This window comes from Solenopsis invicta, chromosome 3 (genome assembly GCF_016802725.1).
Source record: "Solenopsis invicta isolate M01_SB chromosome 3, UNIL_Sinv_3.0, whole genome shotgun sequence".
Lineage (NCBI taxonomy): Eukaryota > Metazoa > Arthropoda > Insecta > Hymenoptera > Formicidae > Solenopsis > Solenopsis invicta.
In genome coordinates, this window is record NC_052666.1 from 23361257 (window position 1) to 23378596 (window position 17340).

Sequence of the window (17340 nt, forward strand, 5' to 3'; positions counted from 1 at the left end):
TCACGGAGTCGTCGCGAGTCTCGGAGTCGGAGTTCGGAATCAGTTTGCGACCGTTTGTCGATTCGCATGCGCGTCGTGCTGTCACGCATCGCGCAGCATCGCGCAGCATCTCGCAGGCTCGTCTCGCGAAATTCCTAGTGCGATCGTCCGCGCGGTTACGGCATCGCGGGAATCCACGTTGACGACGGAAAAACGGGTAGTGGCATGCTCGTCGTTCGATCGTCGAGGGACCCAATGTCGCGCGTCGTCGCGGACGTGACAGCAGTAATCGGGCTATAGTCTCGTTTAAGAGTCTCTTTCTCTCTCTTCGTCTATTCCTCTTTCTCTTGCTTCCTTTCATGGCAAACGGTGCGTTCTCCGTGATCGCGGACTCGCGAATCCTCTTTGTGCGTTGTCGCTCACAACAACGACGCGGCAGTCATCGTGATGGGCGAGGATAAACGATTACACGCGACTCGTTAGCTTTGTGCCAACCAGGTGGTGTAATTCGCGAGTGTCGCGACGTTACTCATCTCACGATCTCCTCGCGTCTGTCGACCTGCTTGAAGAATCAACCTACTCCTTAGAAGTTTCCCTGAGGAAAATCACGCGATTCCGACGAACGCCAGGATTCTGCGTAACGCGGCCTCGACGGCAACATAAACAAACAGCAAACGTAACGTCAGCCTGTCTCTGATGTCTCTAATTTATTTATCGTCCGTTCGCGCGATCAGAGCATTCTGCCATGCAAAATTGTCGGATCCAATGGGACGCCGCTGGTCCCGCTGCGAATTTCTGTAGCGTCTCTCTTCGCGAAGATCGATTGCCCTTGAACCAACGTGTCGTCGCGCCTTATTATAAACGCGTGTGCTAATTAGCAAATCTAAGTTGCAACACACAACAAACACATGCACGCGCGCGCACACGCACACGACATGCGCGCGCGTACCATGCATACACAGCATACATATAACATGTGCACATGTACATACGTACGTACGCAGGCTCGTCCTTCGCGCGTATATTTATATCGTACGCAAAATCGAAGTCGACTCCTCCGACGACCTCGGAGGTGCGTCCGCATTTAGGCGCGCGTTTCGCAGACCTCGCGATTTCGCGCCGAGGCTGGGCTTGACAGTGCAAAAACATTCTCGCGAGGGTGCATGTGTGCATGTGTAGGTACGCGACTCTGTTGTCAATCGCATTGTCTGTCCGAAATGTTGCAATCAGCCAGAGTTGCTAGAGATTTGGAAGATTTTCCTTGAAATTTAGGTCTCATGCCCATTTCTACCAATGTAGATTAACTTGGATGTCAATTTGACTTATTCTTTATTCTTTTTCCTAGAACTAAAAAAAGATAAAGAGTAAATTAAACTGAGATTAATGTTAATCTGTGTTGGTAGAAATAAGCATTAGAAATGAACCAGACAATGAACAGAATGTGGAAACAGTTAAATATGTTGAATGACAAAAATATTCCTTATTCAGCAGATTGAATGGTTCTTTATTCTCTATTCTTAGTACCTATGCTTTTTATTATGCATCAACCCCAAAGCTAGTGGTATATGAAAAAACTTGGGGCCTCTCTCACCAACTCTAATTTATCTAATCAATTGTTTAATTCAGTCATCATGTTTGCCAACATGAGAACCAAACACTCTGTTATTAGAAAAGAAAGAAGAATGCTTTTATAACTTATTTATGTCAATTTTATTCATACAAATGATTTTTTTTAATAATTTCCATTTAATTTAATTATTGGATATTATAATTGTATGTAACACAAGATGCAAGATGAAAGAAATATTACATTGAAATGTTACGTTGAAATTAATCTTAACACTAATTAATCATCGATTAACTTAAAGATTGAGGAAAGAGCAGTAAGGAAATCAATGTATTTGATTTGCTATTACTTATACGTCACCACCTTAAGTTTTGACTGTGACTGGTCAATTCGCTTACTGACTGCTTATATTTTTCTGTGTACCACTAACTTTTATTGTTGTTAGTAGATCTAAAAAGTGTTTTGTGGTACTCTCACTAAAGATTACGAATTTAAATATTCATATATATATTGGATGTGTTGGTTCAAATTCTTGGCCTATCATTTACTTTGCTCTTACACAGAGCCACATGTCTGCACATCCCTGAATGCCTGTGGTTCCATGTGCATCATGCCGCAAACAGAATGCACTACCTAATTGTTATTGTCATAGGGGATTTTGTGGGAGGATTAAAATACTGTAGATCTTTGTATTTTTCTCCTCTAATTCCCATAGAAAACTTTATTCTTCCAAGAAATGCCTTGTGAAGATCTGTTCATATTGTTTGTCCTACTTGTAGTCAGTCTCTTCATTTTCTCTCCAACACTCGAATATATATTTATCTCATTTCAAGTGTAAACATTTTTAAAAAGTTCAAGCAACACGAAGAAACCTATTAAAACCTGGAAGGGAAAAATTTTCCAACCTGAGTACTTTCATTTTATTCTTGTCTAACATTCAGCAAACAATAAGGATAAAATGACATTCGGGGAGGGAGAAATCTGAATGCACTTCTGGGCACATATTAAGAAACTTTTCGAAATGGATTCTGGTTGGAACTATTTAATTATTTTCTAGATTTCTATTGTTTTCTATGGAAAATGAAATAATTTCAATCGAAATCCATTCGAAACCATTCCATGAAGCTCAAAGCTCCAAACCAGACAATGAATAGAGAACAAGGAATTAGAAACAGTTCAATATGTTCCTTCCAATAAGCTTTTTTATTTAACATATTGAACTGTTCTTTACAGTCTTTCTACAATAAACCGTTAGTCACCATATCATATAGTTATGAGTCAGAATTATAAGTCGTAAATGTTAGGAAACTTGCATCTAGAATAAATCATTATTAGATCATTGCGTCAATCTATTCTAATCAATTCTCTTGATAAACATGACAAAACATGACGTATATCGCTTTTTGATTGGTCAGTCATAACATACAAGTTTTAAATTGTAAGAAATGGAATTTAGCCATTTCCAGTCACTGATCACTTATTGCTTTATGACACTACTGACTCACTTATAAGTCGCTCCTGACTTCTAATCCATTACTACAAACTTATTGTAGAAAGCCCTTTGCTCCTATAAGTCAAAGCATAGACTTTTGTATAATGCAAGAAAATTTACCAAAGTCCTTCTATCTTAGGAAAGAAATGGCCTTATTACTTATGCTGTTCATTGTGCAACTAGCTCATTGCATAATGAAAAGCACAAGAACAAGGAAACATAACCTCAAAAAAGCTCGTATAAAATCGAATCGCTGTGATTGATCAAGTACAGGTAACAGAGAATGAAAATTCAACGTACATCGAAAATTTATTCCTGTTGCCTGTTACACGTTTCTTTATTATTATTATTTTTTTTTTACTGTGCATTGATACATGGTTTTGCAGATTGAAATGTATTGCCGGTGTTGCCTATGCTATTTGCTGTTTTTATTGCCTTTCATTCTACAATAGAATTGATATGTGCCCTGACAACTCTGCTGAATCGGCTGAGCCGAGTGGCGGCCCTCACGGCCACCACCGTGCGATTAGTCGTTAGTGCACTTTACCGCCGGAGTTCATCTCGGTTGTTTTGGCAGCTGACTGCTCCCTTTTCTCTCCCCGTAACGGAAACGTCGGCGCGTCGTTTCTCGAATCAGTCGAGTCTCGAGTTGTCAAAAAGATTGGATGCTCCCGCGACACGCCTGTCGAGATACCTTTCCATTTCGAACTCTTTTTGGGCAGCATTCGAGGAGCAATGATGTTACGCGCCGTAACATAAACTGTTCTCTTGCAGCAGGAGCGCGTCCCGAATCCGCAAATTACGCGCGCCCTCGCCAATTTACCTATACGACGCGGAACGTTCCAGCAATGTTAAAGCAATTCTGCGACATTTCTGCAATGTTACTGAAATGTTACAAATGTTACATTCTGTGCTGTTCGAATAGTCCCCGAATTACGCGTGTAAAAATATAGATTTCTTGTCACGATTGTTGATGTTATATATTTCATTTATATATAAATTGTATTCAGGGTGAAACGATTGGATTTGACGCAGCACGTTGATCTACGTTTCCGTGGAATCCTCGTACTCAATGCTACATCCATAAGTGTAATCTGCGATCGTGCGTTCACTGCTCGAAAGAAAGAGGAGAAGGAACGTCGGGTTAGAGGACTTGGAGCTCGCTAATTAAACATAATAATGGATTCGGAAGAGGAAACGCTTTACGACGATGTTGACTCGGGTAACGAGTCGAGCGGCGACGACGTCGATTTCGCTATGGAAATAGAATCCGGTAATCCACGGGAGCGAGCCACCGATGTCGACGAATATCCCTTCGAAGTGCTTTCCACGGAAGAGATCGTGCAACACATGGTTGACTCCATAAAGGAAGTCAACACTGTTGTTGAAGTAAACCTTGCAAATTCCCAGGATTCCAGATAACAAAGTGTATCTCAGTAATCGTACAAATCTGTGATTACTTATAACGTTGGCAACTTGTTGTATATTTGTCTTCATTGATTTTGATTTGAAGCACAAAGGCAACAATGTGTCAGATAACATTTCATACAAAAGTAAATACAATCCATTTGCAAGCAACTATTGTTGTCATGTTGTCACGATAATGGCAAAATTATTTGCTGAATTAAACTTTTGCTTGCATGTTGCTGCAAAGTTACTGTACTTAGTTTATATTTTTTTCCTTACAATATTACATCAAATGAGGACTCACTTTGTTGGCAACTTGCTTGCAACATTTTTTTAACAAGTTGTCAGCAAAATGTTAACAAAATGTTAAATTAATATATGTATATTTATTATCAACAGTTTAATGGTAAGATAGCAACATCAAAAGGTGCATCCACTCAGGATACTGAAAATTTATAGTATATGTAACAGGAACTATAGATTTTTAGTATGCGCAATGAATTTCAGAATATAGTCACAGTTATCTCGCAATATGACGATATTGTATGATGCTATAGTTATTATGACATTAATACAAATATTGATGATGACAATTTCAAAATTACTGACAAGTTGCTAAGTTGTCACATCATAATCGTATGAATTAGCTAACAAATACAGATTTAGTAGTTAGTAGTTACAATTCTGATAGTAATATATATTATGATGCAAGCAATACAGCCAACAACAATACAGACACATTGTTATCTGAGATTATGTCTCTAAATAAGTAAAAAATATGCTATGTGTAACACATGTTGCTTTGTAGATACCAGCCACTACCACACGTATTTTGTTAAATCACTTTAAATGGGACAAAGAGAAATTGATGGAACGATTTTACGATGGTGATCAAGAAAAGTTGTTTGCCGAGGCACGTGTTATTAATCCCTTTAGGAAGGGTCCTTTGATAAGCAGGAGTCGATCATCCCAAAGTTCTTTGGTAAATGTAGGTATATAGTTTATTTTAATTGTATTTCATGTTATTGATGACATTGTAAAAATTATATTGTATGTTTTTCACAGCCGAAGAGACCGACAAATGGAACAGAAGAATGTGGAATCTGTTTTATGATCTTGCCATCTTCAGTAAGTTTAAAAATTAGCAAATCAAATAAGCTATTGGTTTAACTGTAAATGTCCACAATACTAAAAATCAGTCTTAGCAGTTCGGCCACTGATTAATGCAATTGGTCATCTCCCTTTGAAATCTTGATGATTTCTAGTATCGTTGACACAGGGCTTGAGGTTACTCAATCTCAACATATTCTAAAATAAAGCATTTAAAAATGTAAAGCCATAATGTTGTTTGTGATTAGTCGATTTGCTTATAGTTACGACTAAAATTTTATATGTGTGAAGAATCTGTCCAAATTTTTAGTAGCAAATATGAAATAAGATATTTTTAAACACTTTATAAACTATTAGATGATGACTGGTCTTGAATGCGGACATCGTTTTTGTACCGGTTGTTGGGGAGAATATTTGACAACTAAAATCATGGAAGAAGGAGTTGGACAAACGATAGCGTGCGCGGCTCACGCTTGTGACATTTTAGTAGACGATGCCAGTGTTATGCGACTTGTCAAGGATTCCAAAGTTAAATTAAAATATCAACACCTAATCACCAATAGTTTTGTTGAAGTAAATATTTGATGAATATACAGTTAAATTTATTAGATGCTATAAGTGTTAATTACATTTTTTTTTGCAGTGTAATAGGTTACTGAGATGGTGTCCTTCCCCTGATTGCAATAACGCCATTAAGGTGCAGTACGTGGAAGCGAGACCGGTTACTTGCAAATGCGGACATATCTTCTGTTTCCACTGTGGAGAAAATTGGCACGATCCCGTAAAGTGCCATTTACTCCGTAAGTGGATCAAAAAGTGCGACGACGATTCCGAAACATCCAACTGGATCGCCGCTAACACGAAGGAGTGCCCTAAGTGTAACGTTACTATCGAAAAGGACGGCGGGTGTAACCATATGGTTTGCAAGAATCAGAATTGTAAAACTGAATTCTGTTGGGTATGTCTTGGACCTTGGGAACCTCACGGATCTAGCTGGTACAATTGCAACCGTTACGATGAGGAAGAAGCTAAAGTAGCCAGGGACGCGCAGGAAAAATCTAGATCAGCTTTACAGAGATATTTATTTTATTGTAATAGATATATGAATCATATGCAGTCGCTAAAGTTTGAAAGTAAATTATACGCCAGTGTGAAGGAAAAGATGGAGGAAATGCAGCAACATAATATGTCATGGATCGAGGTATAATAATAATAATTATAAATCAATTTTTTTAATTTTGTTAAATACAAATTTATATATTTAATTATTTTTTTATATTTTTCAGGTGCAATTTTTAAAAAAGGCGGTTGACATTTTGTGTTCTTGTAGACAGACTCTTATGTACACTTACGTTTTTGCTTATTATGTGAAAAAGAACAATCAGTCTGTGATTTTTGAAGATAACCAAAAGGATTTGGAGAGTGCTACAGAGTGCCTCTCTGAATATCTTGAAAGGGATATCACGAGCGAAAATCTTGCAGACATTAAGCAAAAGGTTCAGGATAAATATAGGTAAGAATCACATGTTATTCTTACAAAAATTTGAGATGTTTTGTTTACGTTCTTTTTAAGATAACAGATTACGTTTGCTTTTAAAGATACTGCGATAGCCGGAGAAAAGTGCTTTTAGAACATGTCCATGAAGGGTACGAGAAGGAATGGTGGGATTATAAGGAATAGAGGATTTTTGCTAGTTTTATTTCTTGGGGTGATCATAAATCCTCTTCCTTCCCACCTCTGCCCCAGCTGTGATAAACCAAGAAAGAGTTAACAAGAGACAAAAATGGAGCATGTCACAAGTGATTATAAAACGTGTTATATGCACTTTATATATATGCTCTGTGGCAACACGTATAATGTCGTTTATGAATTAATATTGAACTCAAATTATTAAAATTCAATTCCGATCACGAAACAAGTTGATTGGACAATATTTTGATTTGCGCTTGCTGTGTGTCATTGTAGATTCTTGATCCTTGATAAAAATGCCCCATTGTTTTAGGATCTTAAGAAAAAGTTATATTCCTTAAGACAAGAGTTATGTGTCATTCTTCGCTGAACATACTTGGCATGTTTGCGATGTAAAATGACTTGGCTAAAAATTGGCTGTTTTATTTAGCATGTTTTATCTGACGTTGCGCTGTCGAAAGCTTTCGAATCCTGAGAACTTATTTTCTTCCCCTTAATTTTAAGGATAATTGTTAAAAATAAGTCAGGTACAATTTAAACAGATCATCCCAAACTATTTTATTCTATTTTGGATCTGAATACTAGTAAGGATCCGATAGTCTGATACTCTATTTTGGACCACAATACGTCCAGGCTACAACTGCCAATGTTTAAGAAACACATAAAAATTATCTAGATGCATATCGTCAGTGCTATGTATTCATATTTGACAGTCGAGCTTTTCTCATCCTTGCTTGTCTACTGTTTCAAGAAAACTAGACATACTTAAATACAAAATCTTTTTCAATGAAACTGTAAAAAATATACAGTCATTTTTTCCCTATGCATTTCTCTTTACAGATAAATTATATATAATATCAGTTAGTTACTCACACTGATATTGTGCAGATTAAAGGGGGCCAAGTTTGTGATATCTTTCACATGTACCATATTCCATCTCTGCGTGTAAAAGTAGAACACACACGACAATTGCCGACTTGCAAGAAAATCATCTTATTATCGTTCTTTCTTTTTGTGATTAATTTTTTGTTACAAAATTGTACAAATTATATTTTGTACAATATTATGTGTTTATTATTATATTATTATGTCCCGGTTTTAACCATAAATAGAAATTTATCTGTAACATGTCTTGTTCACACATGTAATAATGTGTTATAAATACTTTATATGTATGAAATAACACATAATTAAGATAATGAATCTATTTAAATTTATTTAATGATTTTGTATAAGTTCATTTATTCAGCTATTTTTCAATTTAACTGAAAATATTTTTATTTCATCTTTTCATCACTATGTCTTTATGATTGTTCTTCATTTCTTTTATTTTATTTGATTGCTATCCATTTGCATAACACTGACGATATGTTTTATTAGCTAACTAATTAAAGGTTGACTACAATAAAGTAATCACTTATAATTGTCAATATAAGTGGCAAACTAAATGAGTTTTCCGTTTGTACAGTTAAATATAGTATATATATCCACACACAAATGCATAATATTTAAACATAGTATTGATAATAGTAAAATAGAGAATTTTGAAGATTTATTAAACCGAAATTGTTGATTCTTGCTATTGTGCACATTAGAATCTGAAATAAAAGTTGAGAAAGCGCAGTTGTTTTCTGTACAGTCGCAAAATTTGATTAGATGTAAGAAAATTGTTAGATACACTCGCCAGAAATTTTTCCCCCTCTCTAGTTTGTGATTTTATAATCTATATTCACAACTCGATTCGTAAACTACAACAGTATATATTAAAGAACTTGAGGATCCTGTGTAAAAATAAAATTTGTAAATGTTCAAAATTTCTTGTATATGACCCGAATTCGAACTTCTAGGCCAAGTCTTCGTATTCATAAAAAAAATGTATGACATATATGAAGTTAAAATATTTAGCTGTCAAACTGTCAGACATATCCGGAAAAGCGCCATAAACGAACACTCGATTGGATTTTAATTGAAATAGGTAGATGACAAATTTACATCAAGGATTTCATTATCCATTCGTATTTAGTATTTATGAGTATTTCAATGGCAAAACTTATACGATAACAAAATAAACTATTTTACTAGTAAAGTGTAATATATATATAGAAAGAAATCGTGACTTTACTTTTGTAGCTATAAATAAATACGTACATTATCATGCATTGTCATCTTTACGAGGTCCTTAGGGATAGAATTTCTGATCATTGTTCGGTGTTGCCTTTTGTTAACGTGTATAATTACAAATATATAATTGTAAATACTGCAATACACACACACACACACATACACACACGTAAATATACATACATACATACATATATATGTATGTATGTATATGTATGTATATGTGTGTATGTATGTATATATATATATACATACACACACGTACACTGTAAATCTTAAGTGATAGATCTCAGTAGTCTTCATGGATATGAAAATATGTACGAGATTTCAATGCTAAAAATGACGGTTAATATATTTCCTTGGCAGAAATGTATCCTCCACTTTGGTTATAAGAAATAAAGAGAGGCAAGTTATTATCCCACAGCATCTCCTACTATACAATATACTTATCATATACAAAAAGTTTATAATTTAAATTGTTTTCACATTCGTGCAAAACTTAATAAGCCAGAGTTTTGATATATACAACATAGCCTCTTTTAAATAGGTATGTTATTTTAAATAAAATTGTGCGCATGCAAATGTCAAATTATTATGCGTGACAGTTCGAAACTGTTAATTTGTATCATTGTAACACATTTTACAGAAAAGAATTGCATTTTTTATTATTTTCAAGTTATTAATATAAATGGAATGTCAATATCTTTTATTCTTTATATTAATTATTATTTTAGGTTACATAGACATCATCAGGAGGATTGTGTTTACTGCAGTAAGAATAATACTTTACATGAAGTTAATATTTTTGATTATTTGCAAACATATACATCAAAAGTACGTCACTTACAGTATTTCGTAGCAATTAAGATCGATCCCCATTGTCACGATACACGCAACAGTATATTAAAACTTATCAACTTATTATAATTTATGATACATTAAAGATGCTCTAACGATGTTGACTCGATGTCTTCCAAGAAAACAAAAACACTTACAACATGTAAATAAGTCTTTGTATTATTTTACGAGGGACTTTTATTTGTAGTAATATAATCGCTTCATAAAACTATATTTAAATTTGCATAACATTAACTTGTGCTCTACACCCTGTAAATTTCCATTGATAGTACAATACTTGACAATGTATGAGATTTTATTAATTTTGTAGCAATTACGAATATACATATCTATCTATTTTAATATTGATGGGATCAAAAGATAAGAAATTCCATTAAATTTTCTGGAATTACGAGAGAATTGATCGACGATTATCTTTGCAGTAGGTAGTTTTAAATCTCTTTCTCTTGTTTTCAATAATGATTACAGGAGAACGATCGTTATTTTATAAAAGTATTTATTTTGAATATGCATATAAAATTTTTGCAAGTGTAATAGAATATATCAACATATAAAAAAGTATGCCATTATTTGAATATACATGATGGTATAGCTCGTAGCCATCGTTTTCTTTTTTCGTCGGTATTACATATATCCCTTAAACTTTAAAAATGCGTGGTTGCGATCGGTTCTATGATCAAGGATATTCGAAAAAAATTTATTATTTAATTATATTCTCTACCTAAAATAAATTATAAATAAATAGATTGCGTCTACCTAAATTCAATACAAATACAATTTTGAGATTCTTGTTTCTTGATTCCATAAATTTCTAAAAGTTTTCAATTTTGAGTATTATTATTAGGAATTACTTTAATATAAAATGTCTATTATAGAATTAAATAAGATATTCTGCCTACTAATTTCACTAGTCTGTTATAAGGTATTGTAAATAGGAAACTAGCGTCATTGTCTGTCGCTCATGCTATGTATGCTCGCTGGAGTTATATAAAAAGTAGGATTCTAAGCCGAGTGACATTGATATGAAAATTATGTGTGTCAACATGCGTTGATGTATCTTTTGTTAATTTGCCATGTTCCTGTAGACGTAGCAAGCGCTCCATTTCAATCGAATCCGAATTCTGATGTCCAATGTTAAATATTGTAACATTGTGCGTACGTTATAAAAAAAATCTCTTTACATTCTTCTTTCGAGTGTGTTCTCGTAGAACGTAAGTACGCGAAAGTTTTTTGGACAAAACGTACTCAGGTCGCACGGTTCCATCCTGAGGTTCCATCAGGAAGTGACCGACAAGATCGTGGCGATCAAACCAAGTGTGGCTCCCGTCATTAATAAACTTCGCCAAACCGCTCCGCTGACTTCCTCGGCCACGGGATATTCGACACACAATTGTTCCTGCAAAACGACGCCAGGTTTGTATATCTTGCACGACAGACAACATCCTTTGCAATAATTGATTGTGCACGCGCTTACCCATCCGCCGTAGCCTTTGATGAAGTGCGTTATTTTTTCGCCAACGTATCTAGAGACATACAATGGCAATTTCTTTTTAAGACTGTGCATCCTTCTGTCTCTGGCCCACAAAGCCAGTCTGCCCATAAAAGCATATAAGCAGACGATTCTAGCCCAGGTATAAACGTCGTGTAAGAACAACTCGTTGGCAACACCCATGAATGTTTCATAGGCGGTGTCTGGAACGACGTTTAAACGATTCACCATACTAGTGAAGAGAATGCTATGTTTGTTGAGCATTTGATATACGTTGTGCCTCATGCTGCGGGAAACTGGATCCTGAGATATAAGATAGATATCCTCCTTCAATAAATACCGGATTACATCATTGGCCAGGATCTCCGCAGTCGATTCTATAGAATCGTCGTGGATATTATAACGTGGGGGTGGTGCCAGTTGTGGGAAGAGATATTGGAGCCGAATCTAAAAACATAAGATACCTCTCGTGAATCACTCAAGTCTGATTTTTCCCAGATAAAACACAAAGTCATAAGAACATTATAATGATGACATTGTGACTTTATTTGTCACTTATAAGTCAATACATATAACCCTTATGATATCATTATGATGTCATTGAGTGATTTTTGATATTATTATAACTTCTGTGTTCTACCTTTGTAATCGTCATGAAAGTTACATAGTAAAATGCAAAATTAAGCAAGAATCCGATACGAAAAAGCTTCCAAACTCCAAAATCTGGATTATGAGACGTCCTACATCCATTTTCACCAATGTACATTAACTTCAATTTCGATTTAACTTACTCTTTATCTTTTTCCGGTTCTAAGAATTAGAAAATGATAAAAAGTATATTGAACATGGACATTACAGGCGTCTGAAAGTGTCTCAAAGGCGGACGCCTCGCGACTCGATTTTGAACTTTGTGTCGTCCGGCAAATTTTTTTTTTACGTTCATGACCGATTTCAGTAATCGTGGACGGTGACAATCAGACCGGCGCGAGTTGACCATCGATAAACGATACCTGGCACATCTCGAAGAAAGACATAGCGCGGTGAGCAGCGCCGACCGCATATCGGCAGATCCCGTCCTCGTTGTCAGCAACGGCGACGACGGTGGCAGTGGTGGCGGTGGCGGCAGCTCGCTCGTTCGACGAATTCCTGTTACCGGGGGGATCGCATTCCAGAATGCCGCCCACTCTGGAATGCAGTTCCCCTCGCTCTGACGTACCCTGCCCCTCTTCCCCACCTTCCGCCTCGAGGATCTCATTGTTCATCATCGTCGTCGTCGTCGTCGTCGTCATCATTGTCGTCGTCCCGTCGTCGCCGGCCATCCTCTCCTTCTCGGCGAAGACTCGTTCCCTGCAAACCGTCTTCCGCTCCTCCGTTTCTCCGTCGAGGTCGTTTCCGTTTCCCAATATCGTTGTCGTCGTCGTCGTCGTCGTCGTCGTCCTCAGGTCGCCTCGGTGATGCGCTCGCATCTCACATTTCACGCTGATGATCCGAGATCGTCTGGTGAATCGATCGCGCGCCCCCGATGCGGCCGGACAAACGAGCGCTCGGTGCTCCGAAAACTTGAACCGCGTCCGACCCGGACACCAACCGATCCAACCCGGTCAACCAACCAACCAACCAACCGATCGACCGACCGATCAACCGACCGACCGACCAACCAACCAGCCTGTCAGCCAGCGACGAAAACGCTCCGCTCTCTACTTTCCCGCGGCCATTTCCGAAGCCGATGCCGAGAAGCCGAAACCGCGCCGCGCCGTGCCGTTCCTCCGCTCTTGCTCCGCGTCTCGCACCTAACTTCCACCGTACCGCTCCCTCGGCCTGCCTGCTTGCCTGCTTGCCTGCCTGCCTGCCTGCCTGCCTGCTTGCCTGCTTGCCTGCCTGCCAACCAGCCCCGACCCACGAATGTTTCACATCACTACCACTCTGCCGCTTATCTCGAGACTTTACCCCACCGCGGTGCTGCGTAATGCCGAGTACTGTATGACGTAGCTCAGCGTTTCTCAGCGTCGTCGCCGATCATCGGGGAAGCTGACTCGCAGAACGGAGCAGAGGGTATCGTGCTCCGTTTAACGGCGCCTGACCCGATACCTCTGATGGACGTACGGCCAATGATTTTACGTATCGCAGTCAACTGAAAGATTCCAATAAACACCAACTAATACATAACGTAACATCAATTTCAACAATATAACAATATAGTTGAGCAGAAAATTATATTGATAAAAGAAATGTAAGGTGTGCAGTACATATATGGCAGAAACAAAACTAATCACTTATCAAATTACAACACTGAAAGAAATTGATTGAAAACCTAAGATATTTAGCCCGATATGTACATACTTAATATTGAGTTAGTTTAGTTAATTCTTTTAAAAAATTGAATAGTTGACATAAATGCACTACACCTTTCTTTGTGTTAAAATAATTATTGAATCAACTTAATGTTTAGTTCATCGTATCAGATTAAACATTTTAATTTTTCTCAGTGAATGTATTAAGAACATGTACTCTTTAAATCTCGTAGAGTAAAATGCCATTCTAAAAAAGTTAAAATTGAACCTGTGCAATTTTTCGAGTGATTTGTTACTCTAATAAGAGTAAAAATTCACTCCTGTAGAGTGAAAATTGAACTTGTATAATTTTTCGAGTAATTCTTCACTCTGTAAGATTTAGGAAGTACATTTCGACATATTTTTCGTGTATTGACAATACTTGTGATAAGAAAAAATATTATTGCCAAGATAGATTCATATTTGTTTTTATTTTTAATTCATTATTCTTTTGACCGTCGTACATATGAGACACATTATAGTCCGTCTTATTTTATTTCGACTTTTTACACCTTAACTTTCATATCTTTTAACTCTAAGTAATCTTAACTTAATTTATTTTTTGCTGAACATGTAATACCATAGTTACGTTCATTAACTTTTTGTTCTCGACACAATTTTAATTTGTTAATTTATTCGTGACAACTATACGGATCATGAGACGAGTTTTCATTTTGTCAGGCCTATTCCGTCCTAATTCGTTTATTATACAAATTTACATTTTATTTACAGTGGAAACTATATCATATCATGACATTTTTTTGTCAAAGTTTTCTACCTCTTGATCGACAATGATGTTTCTTCTTACTATGGCCATTGTCAATACACACTGAAAAATGGCTCGAAAGATCAGCCAAAATGTTTATAACAGTGGCTGCAGAAAAAATGTTGTAACTGTTGTAAGATTCTTTAATACGATTACTTATAAATTTAAATCCGATAAAGAACTAAGGGCAAGAACTGTAATTCGATAAATAATTATTGTTACTAATTTTATTTCTGCGTATCAAGTACCGTGCTAAATTCGTATTCGCCGCCTTAGGCCATGCGCACAATAAAAGAGTATTAGAAATGGGAATTAAAATTTTAGAATCAGTTTTCTCAATAAACATTAAACGTAACGCACAATAGATACGAATAAAACGTAAGACATAAATATGCCGTACAAGATACAACACAACTTATTACTTATCATCTATAGCGTTTATTGAGGAAACCTGTACAGCACAAAATAGCAAAAACATTGCAAAATGTTACAACAATGTCTCAGCAATGGTAAAATGTCCGCTTCAGAAATATTGATACGTAAAGTCGCAGCATTAATACAACATTAATACAATATCAATACTTCTGAAGCAAATATTTTATTGGATGTTGTTGAAATACTGTAATGCTTTTCCTATACTATGCAGTTCTATGGGAACTGATTCCAAAATTTTAATTTCTATTCTTAATATCTAATATTCCTCTATTGTGTACAGGGTCTTATTAATTTTGCAAATTCTACCATATTACAATATTAATGATACGTTAGTTAGTGTTTGTTGAGACGTTACATCGATCGTCGCGCGGTCCACGATTACGGAGAACCAAACCGCGAACGATTGAGAGCCCGTGGCGTGAGCACGGTGCAGCGCCGGGCGATCGCCGACGGCACTCTCACGAGCGCGGCGCGCGCTACACCTTCGCACACAGCCGCAACGACTCTCTATGGATCATTCACGTTTCCGCCCCACCACCGTGCCGCTCCGACACGTGCACCGTGTGCATACACGCACCGTGCCGTGCGCCCGTGTGTCGGTGCGCTGTCCCCCGATCCCCGGTCCTCCCTCCTCCTCGCCGTCCCGCCGCTCGCCGGATAACTTCAACCCTTTCTAGCGCGTGCGAGCGGGTTTACCTGTGCGCGTCGAGGTGTACCTGTGTGCGAGCACGACGGAGGAACGGAATTTCCGATGGAACGCGGCATTTGTTCGAGGCGTCTCGGGCGCACGGATTATTACTTCGGTCGAGAAGATCTCGAGAAAGCTCGAATGAATGGCGAGATTCTTTGTTACACGAATAAATGCCGGAGCGGCGAGCCGACGTTAAAGATCTCGCGCGTTCGTGAGCCGTAGGCCGCCGGAGTATCGAGCGTGTCTCGCGGTGCGACGGTATTTCCTTCGCTTCGAGTCGACCGCTTGCGCAACCGTTGAGAAATTTGTATTCATTCAGCTTTTCCATGCGCCCCTCTCTCCTTCCCGAATTCCTTAGAGGATTGCACGCGCGCGCGAGAGTGCACGCATACTCGCGAGAGATGCATTATTCGTAGCGACGCGGAGAAACGGTGAAAGTCTCGGCCGCAGTTACCGTAGACAAAATCATCTACAATGAGGCTGACCAAGAATTCTTTACTCGAGTCGTATAGGAAGCGAAATGAAGATATTCGAGTCTAGATAACGAAGCGACTCTTGCATTCGCATGCATTCTTGGATTCAAATCGATCCTCTCACACTGGCTCATGGAAATTTAATACTGATAGTGTTACGTTGGAAAGTGATTAATTACTAGTTTTGAGTATTAAAAGCATATATCGGTAGCAAAACAAATAATTAATCACTGATTAATATTTAACACAACATTACATTTTTGTAAAAATATTGTATTACCTACAGTTTATTTTTATATATTTCATATCCATGGAAAGAACAATTTTACTGCAATGTTAAAAAAATTCAGTTAGATACAGAAAATAATTTCATGTTGGATCGTTAAAATAACGGATACAAATTCACCCAAACTGAAAAATTTGTGTTAAAAAACTATTATGATTCAAAGAATAAATCAAAGCTTAAACAATTATCAATACGAGCTCAATATGCAGTTACAAATGCGCAAAAGTTAAACAGAGAATCAAAAACCTTCAGTTATTTTTCCATATATTTAATGTAGAAAGTTATGATTAGCTTACAGACGTTTCGCTCCGGATTCTCTTCAGTGCAGAATTATTAACAAAGCAAGATAGTGTATGAGAATTTAGGTACCCACTCCGCTGATCATAACTCTACATTAAATGTATATGGAAAAATAACTGAGGAGCTTCGGTTTACTTAATTCTTGCGCGTTAGGCTCGTTTTTGGAAATTGTTTGAATTTTAATTCATTCTTTGAACAATAATAATTTAAATTTATTAAATATTTTGTATTGGCATTTCTTTATTAGTGTAACTATGTTAGGCTCGTATCGGAAATTGTTTGAATTTTTATCAATTTAAATAATAATTACATTCTATTAAATTAACATGCCACAGAAAAATGTTAA

General features: G+C 37.0%; 2 protein-coding genes across 3 annotated transcripts; one reads left to right on the forward strand and one right to left on the reverse strand.

Annotated features, from left to right (window-relative positions):
* Nucleotides 1-27: 27 nt before the first annotated feature.
* LOC105194264 (E3 ubiquitin-protein ligase ariadne-1) lies at nt 28-9789 on the forward strand. 2 transcript variants are annotated; one of them, XM_011159110.3, is made up of 8 exons: nt 28-655; nt 4049-4427; nt 5254-5433; nt 5511-5573; nt 5913-6128; nt 6199-6756; nt 6842-7068; nt 7155-9789. In XM_011159110.3, exons 2-8 carry the CDS (start codon nt 4218-4220, stop codon nt 7234-7236), a joined length of 1536 nt encoding a protein of 511 aa, XP_011157412.1. In that variant the 5' UTR covers nt 28-655; nt 4049-4217; the 3' UTR covers nt 7237-9789. The 2 variants fall into 2 exon arrangements, with proteins under 2 accessions (XP_011157412.1, XP_011157413.1); XM_011159111.3 differs by lacking the exon at nt 28-655 and adding an exon at nt 929-3979.
* A 368-nt stretch (nt 9790-10157) lies between these two features.
* Nucleotides 10158-13785, reverse strand: LOC105194262 (hypothetical protein). The gene is made up of 3 exons (XM_011159105.3): nt 12724-13785; nt 11699-12160; nt 10158-11620 (listed from the first exon to the last, which is right to left on the reverse strand). The coding sequence occupies exons 1-3, from the start codon at nt 13177-13179 to the stop codon at nt 11501-11503; spliced, it is 1038 nt and encodes a 345-aa protein (XP_011157407.1). The 5' UTR covers nt 13180-13785; the 3' UTR covers nt 10158-11500.
* Between the last annotated feature and the right edge of the window lie 3555 nt (nt 13786-17340).